Source organism: Yamadazyma tenuis, chromosome 2 (assembly GCF_029203305.1).
Source record: "Yamadazyma tenuis chromosome 2, complete sequence".
Classification (NCBI taxonomy): Eukaryota; Fungi; Ascomycota; class Pichiomycetes; order Serinales; family Debaryomycetaceae; genus Yamadazyma; species Yamadazyma tenuis.
In genome coordinates, this window is record NC_089462.1 from 568,973 (window position 1) to 595,447 (window position 26,475).

At 42.8% G+C, this 26,475-nt stretch overlaps 14 protein-coding genes across 14 annotated transcripts; 7 read left to right on the forward strand and 7 right to left on the reverse strand. All coding sequences in view use genetic code 12, as the record gives it.

Moving 5' to 3' along the window:
* Window positions 1–1,548: 1,548 nt before the first annotated feature.
* HAP3 (transcriptional activator hap3) lies at window positions 1,549–2,253 on the reverse strand (the record flags this gene model as incomplete). The annotated part of the gene is made up of 1 exon (XM_006689819.2): window positions 1,549–2,253. The coding sequence occupies one exon, from the start codon at window positions 2,251–2,253 to the stop codon at window positions 1,549–1,551; it is 705 nt and encodes a 234-aa protein (XP_006689882.1).
* Window positions 2,254–2,546: 293 nt separating this feature from the next.
* RFT1 (Oligosaccharide translocation protein rft1) lies at window positions 2,547–4,205 on the forward strand (the record flags this gene model as incomplete). Its single annotated transcript, XM_006689818.2, has 1 exon — window positions 2,547–4,205. One exon carries the CDS (start codon window positions 2,547–2,549, stop codon window positions 4,203–4,205), a length of 1,659 nt encoding a protein of 552 aa, XP_006689881.1.
* A 1,410-nt stretch (window positions 4,206–5,615) lies between these two features.
* LSM2 (U6 snRNA-associated Sm-like protein LSm2) lies at window positions 5,616–5,976 on the reverse strand (the record flags this gene model as incomplete). The annotated part of the gene is made up of 2 exons (XM_066157684.1): window positions 5,616–5,641; window positions 5,712–5,976. The coding sequence occupies 2 exons, from the start codon at window positions 5,974–5,976 to the stop codon at window positions 5,616–5,618; spliced, it is 291 nt and encodes a 96-aa protein (XP_066013781.1).
* A 124-nt stretch (window positions 5,977–6,100) lies between these two features.
* On the reverse strand, window positions 6,101–7,738 carry PSN45_001562 (uncharacterized protein; the record flags this gene model as incomplete). The annotated part of the gene is made up of 1 exon (XM_006689815.2): window positions 6,101–7,738. One exon carries the CDS (start codon window positions 7,736–7,738, stop codon window positions 6,101–6,103), a length of 1,638 nt encoding a protein of 545 aa, XP_006689878.2.
* Window positions 7,739–8,228: 490 nt separating this feature from the next.
* NAT10 (N-acetyltransferase 10) lies at window positions 8,229–11,339 on the forward strand (the record flags this gene model as incomplete). Its single annotated transcript, XM_006689813.2, has 1 exon — window positions 8,229–11,339. The coding sequence occupies one exon, from the start codon at window positions 8,229–8,231 to the stop codon at window positions 11,337–11,339; it is 3,111 nt and encodes a 1,036-aa protein (XP_006689876.1).
* Window positions 11,340–11,379: 40 nt separating this feature from the next.
* NRK1 (ribosylnicotinamide kinase) lies at window positions 11,380–12,114 on the reverse strand (the record flags this gene model as incomplete). The annotated part of the gene is made up of 1 exon (XM_006689814.2): window positions 11,380–12,114. One exon carries the CDS (start codon window positions 12,112–12,114, stop codon window positions 11,380–11,382), a length of 735 nt encoding a protein of 244 aa, XP_006689877.1.
* Window positions 12,115–12,491: 377 nt separating this feature from the next.
* PSN45_001565 (uncharacterized protein) lies at window positions 12,492–14,570 on the forward strand (the record flags this gene model as incomplete). The annotated part of the gene is made up of 2 exons (XM_066157685.1): window positions 12,492–12,529; window positions 13,184–14,570. The coding sequence occupies 2 exons, from the start codon at window positions 12,492–12,494 to the stop codon at window positions 14,568–14,570; spliced, it is 1,425 nt and encodes a 474-aa protein (XP_066013782.1).
* Window positions 14,571–14,948: 378 nt separating this feature from the next.
* QDR1_1 (multidrug transporter) lies at window positions 14,949–16,268 on the forward strand (the record flags this gene model as incomplete). Its single annotated transcript, XM_006689811.2, has 1 exon — window positions 14,949–16,268. The coding sequence occupies one exon, from the start codon at window positions 14,949–14,951 to the stop codon at window positions 16,266–16,268; it is 1,320 nt and encodes a 439-aa protein (XP_006689874.2).
* A 94-nt stretch (window positions 16,269–16,362) lies between these two features.
* On the reverse strand, window positions 16,363–17,586 carry YDJ1 (Type I HSP40 co-chaperone; the record flags this gene model as incomplete). The annotated part of the gene is made up of 1 exon (XM_006690373.1): window positions 16,363–17,586. One exon carries the CDS (start codon window positions 17,584–17,586, stop codon window positions 16,363–16,365), a length of 1,224 nt encoding a protein of 407 aa, XP_006690436.1.
* Window positions 17,587–19,351: 1,765 nt separating this feature from the next.
* Window positions 19,352–21,373, forward strand: PSN45_001568 (uncharacterized protein; the record flags this gene model as incomplete). Its single annotated transcript, XM_066157686.1, has 1 exon — window positions 19,352–21,373. One exon carries the CDS (start codon window positions 19,352–19,354, stop codon window positions 21,371–21,373), a length of 2,022 nt encoding a protein of 673 aa, XP_066013783.1.
* A 210-nt stretch (window positions 21,374–21,583) lies between these two features.
* MMM1 (ERMES complex subunit mmm1) lies at window positions 21,584–22,861 on the reverse strand (the record flags this gene model as incomplete). Its single annotated transcript, XM_066157687.1, has 1 exon — window positions 21,584–22,861. The coding sequence occupies one exon, from the start codon at window positions 22,859–22,861 to the stop codon at window positions 21,584–21,586; it is 1,278 nt and encodes a 425-aa protein (XP_066013784.1).
* An 86-nt stretch (window positions 22,862–22,947) lies between these two features.
* PCT1 (choline-phosphate cytidylyltransferase) lies at window positions 22,948–24,165 on the reverse strand (the record flags this gene model as incomplete). Its single annotated transcript, XM_006689808.1, has 1 exon — window positions 22,948–24,165. The coding sequence occupies one exon, from the start codon at window positions 24,163–24,165 to the stop codon at window positions 22,948–22,950; it is 1,218 nt and encodes a 405-aa protein (XP_006689871.1).
* A 181-nt stretch (window positions 24,166–24,346) lies between these two features.
* ibp1 (Cdc25 phosphatase Ibp1) lies at window positions 24,347–24,787 on the forward strand (the record flags this gene model as incomplete). The annotated part of the gene is made up of 1 exon (XM_006689807.1): window positions 24,347–24,787. One exon carries the CDS (start codon window positions 24,347–24,349, stop codon window positions 24,785–24,787), a length of 441 nt encoding a protein of 146 aa, XP_006689870.1.
* Window positions 24,788–25,144: 357 nt separating this feature from the next.
* On the forward strand, window positions 25,145–26,436 carry CRH1 (transglycosylase; the record flags this gene model as incomplete). Its single annotated transcript, XM_066157688.1, has 2 exons — window positions 25,145–26,288; window positions 26,432–26,436. The coding sequence occupies 2 exons, from the start codon at window positions 25,145–25,147 to the stop codon at window positions 26,434–26,436; spliced, it is 1,149 nt and encodes a 382-aa protein (XP_066013785.1).
* Window positions 26,437–26,475: the final 39 nt, after the last annotated feature.

A 26,475-nucleotide genomic window follows, 5' to 3' on the forward strand; every position in this document is an offset into this window, starting at 1 on the left:
TCAAATTTTACAGGGAAACTTTTTTGACTTCCTTTTCCCTTGAAGTTGATTGTACCGTGGTCTAGGCAAGAACGCGAAGCAAGCGCGGAGCCTGATAATTCAGTGACTTTAACTCTGATTCTAGTTTATTTTGTCAATGACAAGCACACGGTGGAAGTACCGCTCCAGCGCTGTAAGTAAGATTCAGATCATGACATCTTCACATTGGTGGACTTTATTTGTGGCTAACTTCATACTAACAATTTGTTTCAAGATTGGTGCTTTAATGGCTGTTTCAGCATACACAAATCCATATCTACGAAATTATGGTCTACAGGTAAAGACGAACCACGCAGATGTCGGTCTGGCTGTCAGCAGGTACTGGCAGGCTCTTGTACATAACCTCAGCAGCTTTAAACTTGTGAATTTCTGCCTTTTGATGTTTTTTGTACTCTTCAATTTGGTCAAATGGACCTTGTTTGGCAAGCTTTCAGACAACGAAGTCAGTCATCTCAGAGACAAGATCAGCTACACTATATGGGAGTTTTGGTTCGGGTTTCTCATATTCCTTCGAGAAGCCAACCAAATTCAAACATTGGATCCCTTGAATACGGTGGTACGACATGAGTTTGTGAAGTATTCAGGATTCTTTCTTTGTATCGTCTTGTTGAAGAGTTTTCATGTCATATGTGCTGAAAGAGCATACACTTTATCCAACCAGTCTCACCCGACATCCACCGACCTTGTGCAGTATAGGCGATTGGGGTATGGAGTTCTAATGATTAATTTCATTGATATTTTGTTAATCTGCTCCTTCTTCCATCAAATGTACTACACCTATTGTGGCAACTCGATACTTCGATTCAAGGATAACATTCTTGTTGCCATCTTTGGATTTGAGATTTTGCACCTGTTTCCCTTGGTGTTTTTCACGGGGATTAAGTATACTCTTGACTACTATGGGAAAATCACTTTTTTTGATCTGGAATCAAATACCTTGACCAATTATGCAGACTGGCAAGTCAAGAAGGCCAAAATCATCAGTTTGGTGGAATTTTCTGTGAATTTAATTAGGTTCGGAATGTCTTGCACGTTTGCAATCTTGTTCTTATACTTCTACACCTTCCCATTCCACATTTTACCGTCGTCGTACTTAAGCCTTCGGTTGCTTATCGTCAAAGCGAGATGTTTAATTAGCTTGGAACGAAGAAATATTAAACTCAAAAAGCTTAATCTACCCACCACAATAGATCCCACTGCAAGATGTATTATATGCTTTGATAATCTTAATAGCTCGTCTGTTGACGGTGTCAGATGCCTCAATTCATGTGAACACAACTTCCATTATTCTTGTTTGAAGAGTTGGCTTGAATGCTCCGATAATTGCCCTGTTTGCAGGACAAAAATATAGGCTTATTTATTAGTTAAGATGCAGTATTGAATACTTGTGTCAATATACATTCATACCCGGTACCAATTTTTTTGTTCTACGCTTGTTGTCATAAAATACATTGATAAATAAACTGGCTAAAGATAATAAAACATGGCTGAGAAGTGAATTTTTGAGCTCTAAAAGTATCCGTTTTCATTGGTACTGGCTATTCCAGCCGTCAATGTGTTGATATCAGGATCTTCGTTGGTGAGGTGCTTTGCAAGCTCATCAATATCGTATTCGTACTCTTTGTGAGTCGCAAGTTCTTTATCGGCCGCCTTGGGCTCGTCCCCATCGTACTGCTCGAAGAATGATTCGGACGATCCTATCGAACTGGCACCTGGTGTGTGGGAGCCACCCTCGTGGACCTTCTCGAGCTTGGTTCTCGGGTCCTCATCACCGTTTTCTTCCAACTCTTCACTATTGATGGTATCAGCTTCTTGTGTTTCTGCTTCCTGAGCAGCTCTTTGAGCTTTGAGCTGCTTTTTGGTCATTTTGGTTTCACCTCGTTCGTGTTTCAACGCCTGTTGTTCTCTGTACTTGGCCAAAAATATCTTCAACACCTCAGCATAGTTTTCAAACCCCAAATCATGCATGGAGTACAAGATATCTTCTCCATTGATGGTCTTTCTCTTCTCTCTCAAACACCGATCAGACGCTTCACTGGTCACAAATGATATAAATTCAGATACACATTCTTGCATACACTCTTTGGCATCTTTGGATACTTTGGCGGTGGGCGGTAATGTGTTTTTCATTAATCGTGCAACGTTTGCAATCGGTAGCCACCGATCTTGTTCTCTTAATTCAACTTCGTGGGGATTGATAGAGTTTGGGTCCATGATGGGTGAAGTAAAGGGCCGGAACTGTAGGGGAATAATATTCAATGTGGAGGAATTTTGCGATAAAACAGTCTTTTGTGGTTGTCACCGGTACACAATGATTACTTTTGAATGCCTGCTAATGGCTGTTTTGATGGGGAGCGACTCTGGTGAAAAAACCTCACGCTGGTGCCGGTTCGGTGTTTACTGCGTAACAGCGTAATATTTAGCACCGAAACCCCGATGCCTGCGCGAATCGATTTGGCTCACGTCAATAGCTGCTAATTAGGTGATTTGAACACAAGTAGGTATAGATGCTGGAGAAAATAGAACACCAGGAGTCTCCCGAAGGCAATTCCCTGGAAGTCTTTGTTCCGCCTTCTAAAGGGGTGTCGGCATTGATGATCACCCAAGTGGTTTCCAAGTTGCTTACGTTTATGCTTAACCAGATCCTCTTACGACTGGTAGCCCCAGCTATCTTTGGAATCTCGTTCCACTTGGAGTTTCTCTACTCAACGATACTCTTCTTTTCTCGAGAAGCTGGGCGCTTGGCCATCCAAAGAACCGCTCCTAAACCCAACTCAAACCACACATACCAAACAGTGTATAATTTTGGGTTCGTGTCGTTTATGATAGGAATACCTATATCACTATTAATCATGGGCTGGCAGCTCCAAGGTGAAAGTTTTGCCAAGGTTAATAGTATATCTAGCCACTACACGTTTGTTGTGGGAGTCTATTGGATTCTGGTGCTAATGGAGTTGCTGGTGGAACCAATATATGGTCTCTATCAGTACACCCTAAACTTCAAAAAAAGAAGCGAATTCGAATCTGGGGCAATGTTCTTGAAGTGTGTGGTTATTGTGTTGACTGTTTTAATTACGGGTTCACAAGATAAACAGAATAAGGGACCTTTTGAAAGAAACGGAGAGCTTTTGGTGGCATTCGCAGCCGGTCAGTTTCTGTATTCTTTCTGGCTATTTACCCGCTACATCTCCGGCTTCTCCCAGACTTTCAGACAGATACAATCGGTGCCTCTAGCGATCGAAATCAAAGACGGGGAGACTGAATGGCTCGATCCGGAGGTGCTTAGGTTCTGGAGAATCTCGTTTGTTCAGATGATCTTCAAACAGTTCTTGACAGAAGGTGACAAGCTTCTAATCAGTGCCTACTTTTCAGTGGAAAGCCAAGGAGTCTACTCGGTGATGAACAACTATGGGTCAATTATTGTCAGGCTACTCTTCAATCCAATCGAAGAATCTGTGAGGCTTTCGTTCACACGCATGCTCAACTCCAAGAGTTCGGATTCTAGCATCAGTGGAGCAGCCTCAACTCTTCAATACTTGTTGATGTTCTATTTACATCTCTCCATCCTCATGGTTGTTGCTGCGTTGTTTAATTCGTCCTTTTTGCTCAAGTTCGTACTTGCGGGTAAGTCTTCCTCATGGCTTGACACTGACTTGTTCGAGTTAATGCCATGGTACATCATCCACATTCCATTTTTGGCGTTTAATGGAGTACTCGAAGCGTTCTTCTCTGCAACTGCTTCCACCCATGATACCAAAATTTATTCATACTTCATGTCAGGTCTGAGTATTGCCATATTAGTGCTTATGTATGTTCTTGTTGAAAACTTCAAGATGGGAATCCTTGGGCTTATTGTGGCCAATTCTGTCAATATGATGGCCAGAATCGTATATTGCACCACCTTCATCGTCAACTACTTCAGAAAAAATGGTATACCAGTTAACTTTCTGGAAATACTACCATTTTGCATGAAATGCATTCTAGTTGGAGGTGTGGGGATCCATGCTAATTATGTGATTCTAGGAGAGTCGCTAAGAAGCCAGACATTCATAGATGTGTTCAAGAGTGCTGGGGTCTGTTTGTTTTGCCTTGTTGCACTCATGTGTACAGTTAAAGACGACCTCAAGACATTGATCAAATATTACTTCAAGGCCAAACAGTCGTGATACATAGGTTAATAAAAAATATCGGAGTTGCAACACCAGATACTCCAAACCTATTACATAACCAACGACGTGCCATCCGGTTCGCCTCCACCACGGGTAACCTACTGTGCTGAATTACTTCCCTCCAGTGATAATGTTACTCATTGCTGAGAATAGAGCGATTGATTACTCGAATCGTCTAATTCTCGACCGCAGGGATCGAACCGGACACTTCAATTGTAATAATAGATCTTGAGTACGCAGTCGGCGCGCTTCTACCACAAGCCATCACAGCAAATTTTTTTAAGAAAAATAGACTCGCAAAGTATAGATTATTCAAAAACAACAGGTTTTACTGTTTGTAAATGGGTCATTTGGACCGTATCCTTCCAATTTTATTTGCAGCAACTAAGCTTTAAGCCGTGTGCAAACAATTCTCACGCCTTATACGAATATACCTAATTCTTGAAGTACATAAAAGATGTTTTAGCCCCCAGAGAATATTCAGTATCAAAAGCATTCTTGCTGCTGAATTAAAGGAAAGAATGCAAGACATGAAAAAGCAGAAGACAGCAAACAAATCACTTATTAAAAGACGACTTGGAAAAAGTTGAAAGCAAAGTCGACTTCATACTCGAACAAGGAGAATAGATGAGGCTGTATTGTCGTATAACTCAATGCTCTTCGTAATACATTATGGTTCTAATTTTCAATCCCTTTTGACCATTTGGCTTTCCCGGCTCCAACATGGCCAAAAGTCTTTCTCCCGTGGACTATCTTTTGATACTGGAAAATCGCTCTCACGGAAATTCTCAGTGCGATGCAATGTCCCTAGTGGAAGTTCTGAAAAGCATTGGAGAACTAGCCAAGGCTTTCCACGAGAAATCCGTGGAACTAGATCGCCTCAAAGCGCTATACTCGTCCAAACTAGAGCTATTGAACTCGTACGTTGCCTGTCTCCCGGGTGAAAACAAAGAAACGATCTCCGATGAACTGCTACTCGACCATATAAAATCCCCCGTCTGCTGCCAGAACTGCAACGCCCTAGTATGGGACAGCAGCAGTGAGTTTTTGCTCCTACCAAAGAGACTCATACGAGTTCCAGGGGTGGAAAGTGATATGGCACTTACTCAGTTGTCCAACTCACTAGATCACACTAGCATCAAAGATGATAACGAAGAAAATGAAACCCACCATGGAAACGAAAACGAAAACCACAACTACAATCACGAATCTGAAATCTCCGTCGACAAGGCGAAGAAACTGTACCACGGGAAGTCCAAGAAGGTTTGTTCATACTGCAAGAAAACAGGCCATTCTCGTGCCCGGTGCTTTGTCAGACTCAATGGACAGGCTTAAACTGTTAAGCATTTTTATATATTCAAGCGGTCTATAATACATTGTAATTTTGTATGAGCGAGTGGGCACCCTTTACTTGGAGGTTTGAACCATGGCCTCTAAATAGGTTGTTAGTATATGAGAACAGCAAATAAGCACTTTAAAAAGTACCTGAAAAATGGAACATACCTCTTCTGGACGCATCTTGCAATAACGTGCAGTCGACGGAGTTGGGGTTCAAATGGATATAACGCACAGTAGAACCTCTAATGAATAAATTTTTCACTGAGTTCAAGTGTGGGTACTTCACGTCGTTGGTGCATGATATATTGTCTAACTTCAAATTCAAGTATTGATCAACAGACTTCAAGACTCCCTTGATCTCCATGTCGTTCTTCAACTCAACGGTAACCTCTTGATCCACAAGGGTCTTAAAAAAACTGAAAAATAACATCTTGTATCTGGAGGGTTATATGTGCTTGATGATTTTTGCTTTCCTTCACTGAACGAAACAAAAAAATTTGTGCGAAAAGTCTACAGCGGTTTGATTGAAGCTTATATTTTGCAGCTGATTAGGTTTAAATCTCAAAGCTATTGACACCAAATTCAGAACTCCAAATAGGAGGAAGGATGCTCTCCAAGCGGACATAGTCAATCTCGGGACTTGTATGCTTGTGGAATGAGTTTGGTTCCATCTGACTGTGGCTCTGGCCCTGGCTCTGGCTCTCTTGCTTGGTTTTGGAACCCTTGTGCTTGTGTTTATGCTTGTGTTTATGGGAATGCCTATGCTTATGGCGATGTTTACTCTTCTTCCTATGCTCATCATAATTACTGGAGGAGCTTCGGTGGTAGGGATCACTTTGTTTTTGCTTGGTACTGTTTAAGCCGCTTAAATGTAACTGTAACTGACTGCCCACTCCAAATTCATCTTGCTCGTCATAAACCTCATAATATTGATAGGCGTCCAAAAGACCCATATTTTCTTTGTCCTGATCTCCCGAAGAATCTTCTGGTGCTGGGGGTTCCTCTGGGACATAATTTGTTGGGGCATCTTCAAGTCTTTCTGATAAAATGTCGTGTAAATTCGCTTCTTCCAGTTTGTGTTCACGGTGATCTTCAAAAATAACTGGCTCAGATGACTTAAAGAAGCTCCATTTCTGGTTAACCATGTCTATGATTAACCCAGGGGTTTCCTTTTTGTATTGGATTTCTTCAATTGGAAGTTGTGTGTGTGTTTGTGAGCTGATTTCATTTTTCTCCGCCTCTGGTTCTTGTTCCCTTGCTGTTTCAAGAGAAAGCTTGTAATTGGAAGGAGATCTTCCTCTGACAATTAAAGGTGGAGTCTCACTAGACGCAAGAACGGAGTATTTTTCGTCGGCCAACACTGCCAAAAGCTCCACTCTCAAGACAAAACGACGGTTGAGTAAAGCAGGTTTCCTGTAGTTCAAAGTAGTGGAGAACTGCATTCTCTCATATTTGGCTACAGTACATACTTTTCCTTTGGGGTACCCCTTCAAAATTGAGCCTTCCTTTGCTTGCTTAAGCTTATTTTCTTCCAAATAGAACAATCTATCCAACTGCAGCATCTTCACTCCATTTCTAATATTGGCAGACAGCTTGATCACCTCATGCTCAGGCAAAACACCTGGCACTGAAACAAATACTGGTGGCAAATACTGTGGACCTCTGTCTCTCTTAGGTGTGTGTTGGACTAAAACAACTCCCACATCATTCTCACAGCACTCAGAGACCAATCGGATGGCAAAACACTCAATGTTTACCTCCTTACCTTCATCATCACAAATGTGAAACTTAGTGTTTGAACACAAGTCTCCTGGTTGGTCCAAGAACTCAAAAGTACTAACCAACGTGAAGTAGTTCCTCTTGTAACCAACCCATTCGTTGTTGATTAAGTCGAATCCTCTATCGATTCTTGCAGAAATAACTGGGACGATATGTTCTTTTGTAGAAGAAATAAAGCACTTTCTGTGGACTTCAGTGTCATCAAAGTCAGGTCCAACCTTGAACTGGTCACTTGATCTAGGGGCCACCTTTCTTTTGTTGGGATTTGTATTTGTTACCTCACTACAGTCGTTTTTTAAGTCTTCAGGGGAGTTTAAAGAAACCTGTTCTTTCTTGGAATTTTTGTCCCGTGCTTTGACCACCTGCTTCTTCCGTTGTTTGACAGTCAAACTTCTCTTTGATTTCCTTCTCATTCCTTGTCGACTTCTTTTGCACCGTGTATAAAAGATAGTAAAAGGATGGGTCTTCTTCTGTGGAGTATCGCCTTTCACAAACACAAGCGCGGTTTTTTTTGGCTGCAAATTTCGGACCAGAATATAGGTCGTTAACATACGGGTTTTCAAGACTCAAATTCGTACCAATACGAGAAACTCTATATGGGATATCCGAAAGTGTCTTAAGGAGTATTACGGATAAAATTATGCGCTAAAAGTCATTGATATGATGGAGTTTTGATGTAGTGTATCTCCAATTTGGGGCAAGTATTCACTCAAAATCATCTAGAACACTATTCAACAACTTCACTTGCCTTTCCCATTCTTTTCAAACTCTGAATCGCTTCTAAGTCTGGCCAAAACCAATCTCCTTTGAGTCCCATCTCCAGGTTATTGTTGGTTCGTGCACTACTCATCGATTCTCATATACGCACAATTTTTCCAATCTCAAACATTATCACAGAAGACCATGGGAAAAAAAGCTATTGATTCACGGGTCCCAGCGTTGATCCGGAACGGCGTCCAGGAGAAGCAAAGAAGCTTCTTCTTCATTGTGGGGGACAAAGCCAAAAACCAATTACCCAATCTCCATTACTTGATGATGTCTGCTGATTTGAAGATGAATAAATCGGTATTGTGGGCATACAAGAAGAAACTTTTAGGTTTTACTTCCCATAGACAGAAGAGAGAAGCCAAGATCAAGAAGGATATTAAGAGAGGAATTAGAGAAGTTAACGAGCAAGATCCATTCGAAGCATTTATCTCTAATCAAAACATCAGGTACGTTTACTACAAGGAAACCGAAAAAATTTTAGGTAATACCTATGGTATGTGTATCTTACAAGACTTTGAAGCCATCACTCCGAACTTACTCGCTAGAACCATCGAAACCGTCGAAGGTGGTGGGTTAGTGGTGATCTTGTTGAAGTCCATGACTTCTTTAAAGCAATTATACACCATGACAATGGATATTCATAGTCGGTATAGAACCGAAGCCCACAATGATGTTGTGGCCAGATTCAACGAAAGATTCTTATTGTCGTTAGGATCTTGTGAAAACTGTTTGGTTGTGGATGACGAGTTGAATGTATTGCCTATTTCTGGAGGAAAGCATGTTAAGGCCTTACCACCTAAAGATGATGATGAATTGACCCCTAAAGCCCAAGAATTGAAGGATCTAAAGGAAAGTTTAGCGGACGTTGAACCTGCCGGTGCATTGGTGGGCTTGTCCAAGACCCTTAATCAAGCACAGGCAATTTTGACGTTCATCGATGTTATCACCGAGAAGAGTTTGAGGAGTACTGTGACTTTGACTGCTGGAAGAGGTAGAGGTAAATCTGCCGCTCTTGGTGTTGCCATGGCTGCTGCCATTTCCCAAGGTTACTCCAATATATATGTGACTTCACCGTCTCCAGAAAATTTGAAGACCCTTTTCGAGTTTGTTTTCAAAGGTTTTGATGCTTTAGGATACAGCGAGCATTTGGACTATGATATTATTCAATCCACAAGTGCAGCTTTCAACAAGGCTATTGTCAGAGTGGATGTTAAGCGTGCTCACCGTCAAGTTATCCAGTACATTCAACCTTCTGATTACCAATACTTGTCTCAAGCTGAATTGGTGATCATTGATGAAGCTGCTGCCATTCCATTACCAGTTGTGAAGAAATTAATGGGGCCATACTTAGTTTTCATGGCATCCACCATTAATGGGTACGAAGGTACTGGTAGGTCCTTGTCGTTGAAATTGATCCAACAACTTCGTGATCAGTCCTTGAACAAAGAAATCTCCAAGGATACTATTGTTGTATCTAGAGATAGAAAAACAGAAGGTGAACATATGGCTACCACCAGAACATTACGTGAAGTTGTTTTGGATGAACCTATCAGATATGCTCCAGGAGATCCCGTGGAAAAATGGCTTAATAAGCTCTTGTGCTTGGATGTGACTTTGAACAAAAATTCCAAATTTGCAACCAAAGGAACTCCTCACCCATCTCAGTGTAATTTGTTCTACGTCAACAGAGACACTCTTTTCTCATACCATCCAGTTTCAGAAGCATTTTTGGAGAAGATGATGGCCCTTTACGTTGCATCTCACTACAAAAACTCACCTAATGATTTACAGTTGATGAGTGATGCTCCTGCCCACCAGTTGTATGTTTTGTTACCTCCTATTGATCCAAAAGATAACAGAATCCCAGATCCCCTCTGTGTAGTGCAGTTGGCCTTGGAAGGAGAAATCTCCAAAGATAGTGTTCGTAAGAGTTTATCTAGAGGCCAAAGAGCTGGAGGTGATTTGATTCCTTGGTTGGTGAGCCAACAGTTTCAAGATGAAGAATTTGCTTCTTTGTCGGGAGCTCGTGTTGTTAGAATTGCCACCAATCCTGAATACTCTGGTATGGGATACGGTTCGAGAGCTTTGGAATTATTGCAAGATTATTTTGAAGGAAAATTCACAGACATTAGTGAAGATAATGAACTTAAGGAAGAAACCATAACCAGGGTTACTGACAGGGAATTAAGCCAAGGTTCATTGAGAGATGAAATTAAATTGAGAGACTCTAAATCTTTACCACCATTATTATTAAATCTTTCTGAAAAAGCCCCTTACTACTTGCATTACCTTGGTGTGTCGTATGGTTTGACTCCCCAGTTACACAAGTTCTGGAAAAGAGCTGGTTTCGCTCCTGTTTATGTAAGACAAACAGCTAATGAATTGACTGGTGAGCATACAGCTGTCATGATCAACGTATTGAATGGACGTGATGATAAGTGGTTGACAGAGTTCTGCAAGGACTTCCAAAAGAGATTCTTGCAACTTTTGTCATATGAGTTCAAGAAGTTTTCTGCTGTTCAGTCGCTTAGTGTTATTGAAGCCACTGAAATCAACTCTAATGCTTCTCCAGAGGTGATTTCGAAGAAACACTTGGACGAAGTCTTGTCTCCGTTCGACTTGAAGAGACTTGATTCCTACGCCAACAATTTGTTAGATTATCACGTTATTGTTGACATGTTACCACTTTTGTCTCACTTGCATTTCAACAAGAAGACCAGGGGAATGAGCTTGTCCTCAGTGCAGTCTGCTATTTTATTGGCAATAGGATTGCAACGCAAGAGCTTAGATGATGTTGCTAAAGAGTTGAACTTACCAACCAACCAAGTGATGGCCATGTTTGCTAAGGTTATCAGAAAGTTTTCTGTATTTTTCAGAGATATCTTGAACAAATCCATTGAAGAAACTATGCCCGAATTACAAGACGAGTCTGTTCAACAAATGGAAGGAAATGTTGAGACATTCGATGAAATCAACAATGAAGATATACAAGCAGAAGGTGAAGAGGTGTTGAGTGACTTGAAGTTAAAGCAGAGAGAATTGATTAATGCTATAAACTTGGATAAATACGCCATTGCTGATGATGCAGAATGGAACTCAAATAAGAGCTTGGACAAGGCGGTTAAGGCCAATGGAGTTGTCAGCGTCAAGAATAAAAACGCCAAACGGAAGAAAGAGGATGCCAATGAGATTTATGAACAAGAGATGAAGGAGCTTAAGAAGGCGAAGAAAAAGTCCAAAAAGTAGGTTGCCCTGAATAAATAAATACATGCAATATATAATGTTTCTATAAAGCTCGGGTGTAGTCCAAGATCTGTTCGATGGACCACGAAACCATTTCAGTGATGTTACTATTATCGTCGTTCTTGTACGCTCTTATCTTTAAATCCACAAGAGCATGCTCGTTCAAGGTATTGTTGACATCTGCATGGGTGAATAAATGCTTGTGAAAACTCGCGTAGGCCGGCCATACGTAATCGTCAAAGTAGTTCGGAGGGTCCACCCAAAATCCTGCAATGGTAGAATAGCCTTTCCGGTTAGCTCTTCTAGACTTTAGGCAGTCGTATGTAGAATAATAAAACAACTTCAAGTCAAACAAATCAACGAGTGTTTTGTCATGAAAGAGCATAAACCCATCCACCAACACAATTTTGACGCCCTTAAGCTGGTTTTGGAGTTTAGCTTTCAACTCTGTGATTTCTTGAGCAGATAACTTCAAGTTGATATCGGGCTCCAAAGTGTCAATTTTTTCGGGAAATTCTTCTCCCGCCTTCACCTTCTGAATATAGGTGATGAATTTGTCAAAGTCAATGCTATCAGGGTGGTCCCAGTTTTGTTCACCGGTTTTGTGGTCAACGGGAATTTGGTCGTCAGGGAAATAAAAGTCATCTTGATGGAGAATTTGACAATCCAACAAATTAAGGAGATTTTTCGTCACGGTTGTCTTGCCTGATGAAGAGGGGCCGCTAATACCTACAATAATTATCTTCAAATCACTCACTTCATTGTTCTTGTTCTCCATCTTCAGCCGCCAGTGGAAAAATACCCGCGATCTTCAAGGTGCGATTGCGAAATTCAATTCAACCCACCTGGTAATTTACCCAAAATAAACCCAAAATGAGCCAACAATCGGAAATTAGGTGCTGATGCATACATATACCTACATGATTTGCTGTGATTATTAAGGTGGGTTGGACCTTTCGGGGTAAAATTGACAGTAAGTTTCCCGCAGGTAGCTCATGTGTCCCCCCATCCAAAAGTCTCTGTGTGCGGCAACGGGGTTTAGAGATAGATATTTGTTGAGCCCCTTAACTTCGACAGGGAAGCCCCTGAAATTTATAATATCCACGTGTAATTTCATTTGTAACATGCTTGTGATTTTCACAGGTCCTCATATCTATGGCTGGTGGGTTTGCTGATGGGTTCGGAACATCTGTGTATGCTTCCTCTCGCCTTCACAGGATAAAGCAATGATTTTGCCCATTGCTCATTGCCCATTTGATAACCTGTAAAGGAAATTCCTTAAATCCGCTACAATAGTAGATATTATAAAGGAACAAGTGCAATCATGCAAACAGCAGGAGTAATCGCCAATTCCACCCTCGCAATAAGGAAAAGTTATATGCGATAAACCAAAATAGTTCGCAGTCAAAGATGAGATTTTCCTAGATGAGCCCGTAATTTTCAATTATATTTCCTAAATAGGGAATTTGGATCCATGCACCACGAAGCATTTCACAAATTCCCCAATATAGTAATTTCTGACAAACTCTGGATGCATTCAAAGACCTTCCTTAACTATATAGGCATTATAAGTATCGTCTGTTTCCCAATCCTTGAAAACCCCCTCCCCCCTCTTCCATTCATCCAGACATCTTTTTGCTGATAGTCTCACGAATTTTCGGCTGTCAAATTCTAGCATATATCATTGACTAGTCCATAGCTCATTAATAGCATAAACCGAGTGTGGGCTCATCATTAATTGTTTCATCTTAATCTGAATTGCCATTCACTAGCCTATAAGCTGACAAAATTCAACCTGTTTCCACATTGATATCGCTTGTTAGTCTAATGAATGATCCGCGCCATAGTGATCAGGTTCGAAAAAAAGAGTTCCAACTATCAAAAGATGAGTTGGATGGCGAAACACAATTTACTCACGACGAACGAGTGACCCCCGAAAAGGCCCCTGTCGGTGACTCCAAAGAGTCGCCATCGAATTTACTACCCAACATAAAAAGCTTTAATATCGACAGGTCTAAGTACCAACACTATGGCCATAAGTCATCGATGAACGCCCAGTCACTAGAAAAAATCATCCACGAAGAGAACCTGCGTCCACAAACAAAAAGACTCACTCCTATTCACCAATACCAACCGCCATCACAAGTGGCCACCGATTCTGAAGGTGAAGGTGGAATTATCAAGTCGCAATCTGACCCAGCCCTCAATAGAACCATAATAGATGAAACCTTGGGTCATATTTTGGGACTTCCCATTGGAAACACACAAGCCCTGTGGCCATACAGTGACTCGACGTTGTCTGAATTGCTACGGTTCAAGACTGAACAAGAAAGAACTAAACAGGAGGAAATGAGATCCCAGTTTGCCTCTACAGCCGTCCAGCTCTTGACCCTTGCCAAATCGATGAACATCAACAGCGACTTTATCCCCCAGCTTCTTAGTAGCACTTCATTATCAGAGATGCAAAAAAATATCGAGTTTCTCAAGGCCACACCCTTGACGCAAGCGAAACAAGATGGCATTAAAAGAAGACACTCCGAAACCGTGAAGCTGGCGGGGGTCGAAGCCCACGACCATTTGCGGCCAAGGAGCCAAGTGGTTTCACCGGTGTCGCGGTCTCCGGTGGAGCTGCCCCTGTCAGTTCATAGAAGAAACCGGTCAGATGAAAGTGAGCAAGTGGCCCCATCCGGTGCCCAATCTCCCATTAGCACATCGGCAATGGCTACTCGGTCTGAGCAGCATTCTCCAAACCAAGTGGCACAAAGCCTTCCTCCTCCAGGCATGTACCCGGTGTATTATGCCCCTGGACCTCCTCCTCCTCCTCCACCGCTGCAGCCAAATTCGCAGCCAGGAAAAGAAGGTCAAGGTTTGGGATCTCCTTACAAGCAAAAATACCAGCATATCGTTTACCAGCCACAACCACCTTCTCAGCTCCCATCTTCATACCCGGGACCTGGGGCTCCTTATTATCCGGCACAACCTTATCATTACTATATTGCATCTCCTCCCAATCAGCCATCTAATCAAGGACAATATTCGTCTTCGATGGCACCCACAATGGGTCATCCCCCACACATCCCCCCACCTCCGGAGACTAAAGAGGACGAGTTTCCCAGTCCCTCGTATAAAAAACAGAAAACGGTCGGAACCGGTAAGAATAATAATATCAACTTTATGATCTCGACCCCCAAAAACCCTCCGGCTAGGAAATATAACAACCCTAAGGAGAAGTAGTAGAGTAGACCTATTGCATATTCATGATACCTCAATACATATATATATATATATATATTTGTAGTTAGGTTAACATCTAGCATAGAAATGGAACGCGGCTGTTATCCGCTACAGCCGTGTCGATCGGAACGGCCACTGGTGTCGCAAACTTACGCCGTTAAACGCCAGGGTTTGCAGTTACAGCATATAAACCCCAGAGTATCTCCTTAACTTTTTATCCATAAACAATACATGGCCAAAAGTACAATAGACGATGTACTGGAGGTAAGCAGTCCAAACCCACCGGACATGGCTACCGCTACAATCACCACCCACACAACCATTCCATACTCAGTATTTTCCCCAAAGCAGAAATATGTCTTGATGGTGATACTATCGATGGCCGGATTCTGGAGCACAGTTTCATCCACCATTTACTTCCCAGCAATTCCTACGGTGCTGTCGTACTTCAACATATCAAGTGGAATCGCCAATTTGTCGGTGGTGGCATACCTTTTTTTCCAGGGTATTGTCCCCACATTTTCCTCCAACGCAGCCGATACCGTCGGTAGAAGACCTATGATATTACTAAGTTTATTGATCTATGTGGCTGCGTGTATTGGCTTGGCTCGCTCCAACGCCTATTGGCTCTTGACGGTGTTACGATGTGTTCAGGCTGCTGGGATAGGTCCAGTCATTTCCATATCTTCTGGTATTGCTGGTGATGTCTGCACCGCTGCTGAAAGAGGAGGGTTTGTTGGTATGGTTGGAGGCATGCAACTCACTGGGAATGCGTTTGGAGGGCTTCTTGGTTCGGGACTCATCAGTTCCTACGGCTGGAGAGGGATTTTTGTGTTCTGTGCGATTGGTTCTGGGGTTACTTTGGTGGTGATTTCTCTTGTACTACCAGAAACTCTACGGCAGATGGTTGGGAATGGAAGTATCAAGCCTCAATCGGTTGTCAATATCCCCCCGATATTTGTGTTCAAACGATTGCGGAGAGGATGGACTAACCAGATAGAGTCTTTGGGCCCCCGCAAGAACCTAGACGTGCTAGCTCCGTTCAAAATCCTCTTTAATTATCAAACCTTATGTGTGCTATTTGCACCAGCCGTCAAGTTTGCCGTGTGGTCGATGGCATTAACATCACTCACGGTTCTAGAGGGTGATGGATACAACTACACGGTGCTTAAAGTCGGGTACATCTATTTGCCCCAAGGAGTAACGTGCTTGCTAGGATCGTTGATTACCGGAAGATTGTTGAACTGGTCTTATAGAAGAAGTAAGAATTTGCACGATGAAAAGTATAAAGAGGTCCCCGAACATGAAAGACCTGTGTTTAATAGTCTTCGTTCAAGGCTCTATGTGTGTTTTGTGCCATCGGTGATGCAGTTCACAGGTATGATCATTTACGGTTGGTGCTTACAGTTCAAAATGAACATTTCATCTATCATCATCTCGACATGCTTGATATCGTTTTCTTCTTCAGCAGCGATCTCCACTGTTTCAACCGTTTTGGTGGATATGAATCCTCACCATGCCTCTGCTGGAGTGTCACTCATAAACTTGACACGATGCTGGATGGCAGCTCTTTGTATGGGTGTGCTCTCAAATATGACAGCGGCCATGGGACTTGGAGGCACTTATACCTTTTGGGCAGCAGTTGGACTTTTAGCCGATACCTTGATGTTCTATGTTGCCTGGTACAAGACCAGGTGATCGAAAATACAATAGAAATAGATGACATATACGTATTATGAATTACCTTAAATGGGCAGGACCTAATAAATACTAGAAGAGCTAATTAATAAAATCATTGAGATTGACATTGGACTCCGCTACCAGCAGCACCTTCTTCTTCATCGGTGTCATAAGCATCACGTCTGGCAGCAGTCTGGTGTCTGTATGGGTCCACGTCCACCAAGTCACATTCATCGACTTCAACACCCTTTGGAACCACAATCTTGGTTCTAGGGGGTAAGATGGTCTCTAATTCCTTCAACTTTTCTTCAGAAGCAAAGTGGTTGGCAGGGAATTTAACCGAGAACTTAATGAAAAGATGGCCTCTACCACCATGTCTGTAAATGGGCATACCTTGGTTCTCGACAACTTTGGTGGCACCAGGGGCAATCACTTCACCCGGTAAGATGGAAAGCTTGACAAACTCTCCGGAAACGTGCTGGAAACCGAAATCACCACCCGCTAAAGCTGTCAATAAATCAACCTCTGCTTCGTAATATAAATCGTTACCCTTTCTGTTGAATTTCTCGTGGGGCTTTTCATCAACCACAAATATAACATCACCAGGAGTCACACCTGGTTCTTGATCACCTTCACCGCTGAAAACAACTCTTTGGCCATCCTTCATACCTGGATCAATGTGGACTTGTAAGATCTTACGCTCACTTTGAGTCTTCTTACCCTTACAAACGTTACAACGGTCCTTAGCATCACAAATATCACCTGTACCTTGACAAACCTCACAAGTGGTTTGGAATCTTTGAATCATTGGACCCATTTGTCTGGTGACTAACTTGATACCTTGACCATGACAAGAAGAACACTGTTTGACCTTACCTTCTTTACCACCTCTACCTTCACAGGACTTACATAAAATTGTCTTGTTCAAGGCCAATTTGGCAGTTCTACCTTTATAAAGTTCTTCCAAAGTGCAACCAATGGAGTGCTTGATGTCCTTACCTCTAGCAGGGCCTCTTGAAGCGCCTCCCATGCCGCCAAAACCGCCACCAAAGAATTGAGAGAATATGTCATCAGCGCCCATACCTCCCATTCCACCTGGGCCTCCAGCTCCACTCAAACCTTCTTCACCGTATTGGTCATAGACGTCTCTCTTTTGGTCATCTGACAAAACTTCGTAGGCCCTTGAAACGTCCTTGAATTTTTCAGCGGCTTCTGGAGATGGGTTTTTATCTGGGTGGTATTTTAATGCAGCCTTTCTGTAAGCCTTTTTTAATTCGGTATCAGAAGCAGATGGACCAACTCCTAAGAGGTCATAGAACTTTGTATCTTTAACCATAGCGTCAGTATGTGGAATGTACAATTAAAAATGGACAAATCTCGTGTTGGGATTTAATAGAAATTATGTTCTTTCTATGAGTATCTATCAATTTGCACTTTTTGATATCGCCTTCTTCACTGCGAAAAAATTGGAAGCGCAGATTTTTTTTTCCATAACGTTCCATCGATGAGAAATAGGAAACACCAAAACTTGGACTCCGCACGATTATTTTCCGAAGCATATTAAGACACGCGACACGCGACATCAGTCGCTTCAGAGGGTAGAGAGGGTATTCAATACCGGCACCCAGGACTAATATTCATCTTCATGAACACTGCCATTATGAAACTTGCTGAAATTCATCGATGCTCTGATTTTTTGAGGTTTTTTGAAGGTCTTGAAGCTGTAGTTTGGTGTTTATTTGAATATCGATGACATCACCATTTCCATACACCTAAATGTGGTACAGTGGGCTTTAGATTAGGACTCATATGGACTTATTTCCATTTCTTTAATACACCTTCACTATGTTGATGATTCTTGGGATATTAATCTTCAAAAGTGCTTCTTACATATTTTGATCGTTGAAGCAAAACTAATTCCGCTAAAAGTTGTGATTTTTACGATTCTCGTTTGCATATTTCAGTTTACTAACAATAAGACCACAAACTGGAGAACAACATTTAACGAGCTCCAGCTCATCACTGACATGACCATCCCTCCCATCCAGTATCTACTTCGGGATATCATATATTTATTCACTCTACTAAGTAATGTTAGTCAGTTGGAGATGGTACCAATACCCAGCTAATTTAAACCCGATGCATGCGCCAGCAATGCTCAGCGTGGCCAAATAGGATTTTAGCCAAAAGCAGGACCGAGGGATCTGTGCAACTAACGAGAGTTGAGCCCCTAAAATAACTTTAAAAGACCTTTTAGCCGGCACAGAACTCTCGGTAGATCTTGCTATAGCTTTGTAGGGTTTTGCTATTGTTTCCAGATGTGAAATGAAATTAAAATAGGGTCTTTTGCTGGTATTGTTGAAGGTAGCTGGAGCCCTTCCTATTTGGGAAAAAAGAATCGTACCTTGTAGCCCATCGCGGTCTAAAACAAAGACCCTATTTCGCGGGCGTTCACCAAAACTTCTTGACAGGCATATTATATCCAATAATAGTTCCAGGTACAATTCAACAGAAGCCCTATCCTCTAGCAATTAAAGTGGTTTGAACCTCCAATAGCAATGATAATACATTTCTTGGCTGTCGTACAAGTTGTGAGTAAATCCTGAACATATGTCTCATCACCTCGTCTCGAGTCGTCGGCAAGTGCAACTCATAGTTTTTAGGCGACAACAAAGGTGACAACAGAGTAAACGCTAAAGCTCTTAAAATTGCGGAATCTCTTGAAATGTGACAAGTTAAACCCAAAATCTTGGTGCCTTCATAACCGTCTACTATTATCTCGCGTATTGTTTATTTTTATGCATTGTTCTCGGGTGATGAAATATTTTTTGCCAATCTCAAACTCCATTATATTCGCTTGCGTAATACTGGTGATTTCATTATTAGTATCAATTACAATGATTAATCTCCGACCACTGCTGCTTATTCTGGGAAATTTCAAACCCAATTTATAAGGTGAAGTTAGGCTAACTGCAGGGAGATTGTTTCTCTGTTCCACCTCCTGTTGTTATAGACAATTATAAAACAGAAGCCAAATTCCCACTACTGAAGGGTTCATCACAATTCTTTGAATAGTTGTTTTACCACTCTAGTCCTTCGTTATGTACTTTTCAAAGATTTTTAGTGCGGTTGCTGCTGCCGCTTTGGTGACTCAAACCGAAGCCTTCAGCTATAACTTCAGTCAATATTTTGACTTTACCCTTGGAGAACCAACCACTTCTAGTGAGGAATGTTCTCCTGCTAGTTTGTTTCAATTCGGGATTCTGGAAAGCTTGAACTTTTCACTCAACGTTGGTAAAAGAGACGATGTTCAAGAATTTGATTTGGTTGAGAAGAGAGCTTCTTTGATTCCAAAGGCTGACTTTTCCATTAGTGATGTTGAAAAGATTGCTTGTGATTTGTTCAAGGTGACCATTAACTTTGAAACCATCGCTGCTGATGCTTTCTTCAACATCTTTGGTATATATGCCGGTGCTGCTATTATTGAAGGGTTTGGTATTGGTGCAGATGGTGCTCAGTTAATTGTGGGTGGTGCTGCTGAAGGTGGAATTGAGAACTTGTTCCAATGGTCTTCTACTATTTTAGTCAATGCTTCTGTTCAAAACAATAATCTCTTCTGTTTACCCAGTGACTTCAAGCTTTCCATTGATTTCAACACCAGTGCTTCTCTCGACAACCCAATTGCTGAGGCTATTGAGAATGCTCTTTTGCCAAGTTCAATTATTTACACCATTGAGCAAGATCTTTCGGACATAGTCAGCACTTTCACCAAGAGAGACCTTGACGGTCCTTTGGGTCCTCAAAGTAAGAGAGACTTGTTGGATTTTGACTTCGACCTTGATTTTGACTTCAGCCTCTTGGGTACTGACAACAATGTTTTGCCAAACTTCTGTTGGTTAGACTGCCTTGAGCAGCTTTGTGCTTCTTCATCATCGTCTGCATCTTCATCTTCTGCTGTGTCCTCTTCTGCGTCTTCGTCTGCTACTTCTTCGTCCGCAGAATCTTCATCGTCTTCTACTTCATCTGCTACTTCATCCGCTGCTTCATCTGCTGCTTCATCTGCTGCTTCATCTGCTGCTTCATCTGATGCTTCATCTGCTGCTTCATCTGCTGCTTCATCTGCTGCTTCATCTGCTGCTTCATCTGCTGCTTCATCTGCTGCTTCATCTGCTGCTTCATCTGCTGCTTCATCCGCTGCTCCATCCGCTGCTTCATCTGATGATTCATCTGATGACTCGTCTGAGACTGGCTGCCCAGAATGTACTGACTACTCCACTGGATTCACCACCACCAACTCAAATGGTGAAACTGTTACTGGATCTGAAGAAATCATCATCACCACAGACTCTGCTGGTTCTTTAACTACTGAAACAATTATACTCAACTCTGGTATCGTTTCTGACTGTCCTGACTGTACCGACTACACTACTGGATTTACCTCAACCGAGTCTAATGGTGATATTGTGACAGGTTCCGAAGAGATCATTGTCACTACCGATTCCGCTGGTTCTTTGACTACCGAAACTTCTGTTTTGGGCGAAGCTACTATTTTCCCAAGTACTGCGACCAATGTTGTTGGAACCACTGTCATCACTATAACCTCTTGTTCGGAAGACAAGTGTTCTGCTACTGCTGTTACCACTGGTGTGACCACTGTTAGTAACGATGCCACTGTTTACACCACGTACTGTCCATTGACTGAAGAAGCTGCTGCCACTAAAACTGAAATTTCAACTACTGTTATCACCATCACTTCTTGCTCTGAAAATAAGTGTTCCACTTCTGCTGTTACCACCGGTGTCACAACCGTTACAGAAGACTCCACTGTGTACACCACATACTGTCCTTTGACTAGTGCTGCCGCTTCTACAACTCCTCCAACTACTGACGTTGCTGCCAGTGGCTCTGCTTCAGCTCCAGCTCCAACCACCGAGGCTGCAGAAGTTCCATCGACTGTGGCTGCAGAATCTGTACCAGCTGCAAGCACTGTTTCTGCTGCTTCTGAATCCACTGCTTCCATTGTGGCTCCAGCATCTTCCGTTTCTGCCTATGAAGGTGGTGCCAGTGCGTTCTCTGCTTCCATTGGAGTTATGATTGCCGGTTTGTTCTTGCTTAGCATCTAAAGTTGATCTTTGGAAAGTCCATCTTTCGTGCCTTATAGAATGGCGTGCTTGGCCAGAAGATTTTCAAACAAGTAACTATAACAATTCAACGTTCATCCTTATTTATACCTATTTCTTTTGGTTTTCTCCCTTTTTAATTTTCAGTTCATACCCTTTAATTTACACAGGCTTTCAATTTATTGAATATGTACATGAATGAGTTTCGTCAAATTAGTCAGTTTTATCCGCTACTGCCTCTCGGGTATTCTTACTTCGGGGCCAGAGGGAAGGGATTCTAATCACCTGAAAACGGGGTTCTACACTACGTTCAACGAACCACTGTTTAAGTCTAGCCTCGATTAAAGAAGAAATTTTGGGCACGTCTTGCAATTTTGCTCTGGATCCTATCAATGACTTGATATTGAACTCGAGCCTGTAGTCTGGCGAGAAAGAGAACCGAATAGCAGTGCCCGACTCTATTTCAGCCTTCTTTTCGGTCTTTTTAGATCCATTCAGTGTTCCCTTAAGCGGTGATGTCACCAAAGGTTCTAGCACAGCAGCAGTAGTTAGTGCAACGTCTCCTGAAACAGCAGGAGTAGCAGCGGTAGTAGTGGAAGTAGCGCTATTTGCAGTTGTTTCGGTTTGGCCCAGGGTTGCCATCAATTTTTCATCGTTTGGACTGAAAAGAGACACAGCTAAACACCCACTGAACCTGACAAGCGAGACCGAAAGCTGGATGGGCAACGACGCGATCATGGGCCTGGGATGGTTGATCAATAGTCTGGTTTCAATCCCCAAGGTGATTGTATCAGAGAGATCAACATCGATTTTGGCCTCTAGTCTGCCTGATCCGTCTTGACTCTGTTTAATTCTGCAATTAGAGAAAATCGGAAAGTCGTCACCGATGTCTATCTCGGTTATTTTCACCGTGTCCAAGTAGTCTGGGAAATCCAGTTTGGTGAGAAAGTCGTTCAACGAATGGAAGATATTGTCGGATATCAATGCTTCTGTTCTCAATTGAGAAATGGTTTGGGCAATCAACACATTAAACCAGTCCAAACTTTCGGAAGCATGGTTGTCAACATTATAATAAGTCTTTTCTAGGATGGTGGCGATGTTTCTAGCGTGTAAGTCAATGTCATCCTGGTCCTCTGATTCTATTCCTGGTGTTTTATTCTTTTTATCACGTTTAACCAACACTCCGGTAGCATCTTTAGCAGATGACGTAGACGACACGTTGGACGCGTCCTGGAACACAAAGAACTTGATGAAAATCGAGACCACCAAGATTACACTCAATTGTCCCAATATTAGGCCCTGGGTGAAGCTGAAAGTATTGGATGAACCAGTGGATGGGTGCCTTAATGCCTCCTGAGATAGAAGGTCTCTTTGTTGTTTGAATAATTCTTCTTGCTGGATTCTCAAACGATCGGATAGTTCCTGAAGGGAGACAGCATAATGCTCGTCCTCCAGCCCAAGATTACTTTCGATTATATCATTTTGCACCATGGTCCGGTAGCTTATGTTTTTATCGGATGAGAAATTAGACAATTGCGAAAACTTTCATTAGGCTACATACGAAAAGGTCAATTCAGTTAGTTGGTCAATTTTTTTCTACTAACCGGTTTCTTGAGTTTCCTACCTTTGACAGAGTTTTTTGGGGTTGTGACCAAAGTGGAGTCGCTTTCAAAGTCCGATTCCTGGTGATGATCACGGCTCATCCATCCTTTGACATTGGCGAATATCGACTTTCCGTTCAAGTCTTTGTTGGCATTTCCAATGTACTTGGCGGCAAACTCGGCCATTGGAGTCGATTGTCTGAAACTCATCTCTGATTCTGAGTCGCTAGCGGCGGCCGAGTCAGAGTCTTGCTTTCTTCCCCGGATATACTCTCTGACCTCAAAGTATAAGTCTTTAGAGACATTGTTAATATTGGCGGTATTCTTGACCCAGTAGGTTCTGAAGTCGTTAATATGTTTTTTAAAGTCCAATTCGTTCTTCTTTAACCAACTCACATTCAACTCTTTCCTAGTGGCACCTCTAGCGAAGTTTCTCATCAAGTACTTGTCATAATCTTTGATAATCTTAGTGATGATGTCAGAAGTCGAAATCCCATCTGTACGTTGTGTGGCCAAAAACATCCCCAATTCTTTGATGGGCTTGTATATATCGTCGGAGTCGGTAGAAGCATAGGGTAAATCATCGTGAGCAACATAGTCGATATGGTGCTCCTTCACAAACTCGGGAGTTACGCACCAAGGTGCATTGGGCACCACTTCATCCACCCATTTACAGTGTTTCAAGGTATCACATCTCTGTGTATCGGTCAACACCGTCAACCCCTTGCGTTTGTGAGTTTCCACATCTGAGGGCACTCCACACACCAACTGAGCATTGGGGAAGGCCTTTTTGGCCTGTTCCAATTGCCGCATGTGTCCCAAATGAAACAAGTCAAACACCCCATCGGCATAGACCCGGATGGGTCTGTCTGTAGGAGGCAAGTTGAACCTGTAGCCAGTGGGCCTGAACTTTCTTAGTTCTTGAGGTAGTTCTTCATCCAATTCCTTCTCTCTGGCCTGAAATGCTTCATCTATTTTCTGCTGCTCCACTTTCCTCTTTTTGGGATCGGGCAGTGACTCATCATCTGAGTCTGAATCGTGAGAAGAAACGTCCTCTCTTTCCGACCCCCAATCTCTAAGTCTCTTTCGCTTGCCAAAAAAGGACGTCAATTTAGGTGCAATCGATTCTACCGAAATGCTTCTGGTAAGCGGGCTCTGAGAGCGGGTTTTGCGCAATTCAGGACTTCTGGCCATTGTCTTTCAGCTGTCACTTATAGGACCGGCAATTGGAGTGAGTTACCTGGAGGCTATACCGCAATTGTATTTGTACCTTGAAAGAAAAACCTTTCGCAAGCCTGTCGCATGTTCGTGCGACCGTGCATCGTTTGTTAAACTATAGCCGAAGACCGTCTCTACTGAATTTTCACCACCTCCTATGAGTTCGTACGGCATTGCAGACCTCAGGTTCATCAAGGCATCCACCGTGTACTCATGGTTTAAAGGCGGAGCCCCCGGCCGATTCGCCGTGGTAGATGTCAGAGATAGTGACTACGTAGGCGGCCATATCAAAAACTGTCTTCATGTCCCGGCCGCCAACTTCCACGAAACTTTACCGGCGTTACGCCAGAAACTCTTTGATATGAAGGTCCAAGACGTGGTGTTCCATTGTGCACTTTCTCAGGTTCGGGGCCCATCTTCGACTCTCAAGTTCTTGCGGTCATTGGAAGAAATCAAGGATCCCCAACAAATCGAGTTTTTTAGTAATTTGAGTGTATGGGTCATGCAAGGGGGATTTACTGCGTGGCAGCAGAAATATGGAGAAGATGAGTCGGTGACAGAGGCGTACGATAAAGAGATCTGGGATTTTGGCATCTAGCGAGAGAGATACAACAGATGTATACACGACAAACCACAAGGCTGTGAACTTGTGGCTGTGGTCTGTCACTTCGCGTCGCATTCCCCAAGGGTGCATCGCGTGCCGCGCACCGCGCACCAGCCAGCCCACTAGCAGCAGGAGCTGACCTTATTTGAGGCTATGGCCTTTGGAGCCATGTTTCGGAGCCAAGCTTGAGCGCGGTATGGCTTCTAACAATACACGGTTTTTTTTTACCGTGACGTGCCTGCAATCATCAAATATTATTGTTCGTCATCATAGCTCTATTTATAGGAACTTAATAGCTGCGAAATTTAAGAGGTGCGTTTTTCCCATTGTGTTAATTTTTGGCCCTACAATATGATCGGTTTCACCAAGTGTTTGGTGCTTCTCATTCATACCATTGCCATTCTGGCGACTTCCACATCCAGTCTCTGTAACCCGTTGAGTACCTCATCATGTCCATCGGAGAAGGCGTTGGCCACCGACGTCGCGTACCAATTCACGCTGGAGTCAGACGATTTTGAAGTGACATCAATTCCATCAGGAATCTCCTATTCCGACAACGGGGTGACCATGACCATCGCTAAGAGGTATGACAATCCCACCTTGATGTCCAAATTCTATATTATGTTTGGTCGGGTCGAGGTATCGATGAAGGCTGGTAATGGCACTGGAATCGTGTCCTCGTTCTACCTCCAGTCCAATGATTTGGATGAAATCGACATCGAATTGATTGGTGGTGACAGCACCCAATGGCAGTCTAACTATTTTGTAAAGGGTGACACTACGACTTATGACCGGGGCGAATTCCATGACACTTCTGCCCCTCCACAGAATGATTACCATAACTACACCATTGACTGGACCAACGAGAAAATCGTATGGTACTACGACGGTTCTGCCGTAAGAACCTTGAAAAACGACTCATCACAAGGCTTCCCTCAATCTCCCATGTACTTGAAGTTTGGGATCTGGGCGGGTGGGGATCCATCTAATGAAGCTGGTACTATCGAATGGGCAGGTGGTGAAACTGATTACTCCCAAGTCCCTTTCTCTATGCATATCAACCATTTGGAAGTCAGTGACTACTCCACGGGTGATTCGTACTCTTATACTGACCAATCGGGAGACTGGTCTTCGATTGAAGCTGATAATGGTAAGGTTTTGGGAAGACAAAATAGTGCCAACTTAAATCCTAGTGTTGGGGATACTGAAGACTCGGACTCGACAAGTTCGACTGCTTCTAAGACATCTTCCCAGCTGGCTTCCAAGACTTCCAAGGCAACTTCCACTAAAACATCTTCCAAGCTGTCCACTGAAGTGTCCTCCACTGAAATGTCCTTCACTGAAGTGTCTTCCAAAGTGTCTTCCGAAGAAGCCTCTTCTACAGACTCTCAAAGCTCAGCAGAGATCTCAACGGTCGTCTCTGAATCGTCTGCCCTGGCCGAGACTAGCTTAGCTACCGACTCTGAAACTTTATCTGATTCTTCAAGATCATCAGGTTCAGGCTCTTCAAGCTCCTCAAGCTCCCGAAGTTCAAGTGCTGTACAAACACTAGCTTCGACCGAGTCCACGGATTCCTCGTCCAGTTCAACAACGCCCTGCATCGCGTTAATGGCAATCATTGCATCTTTCTTCGTCTAGTGTAAATTCACTCTTATATATTACATGTACAAATTTGGAAACAT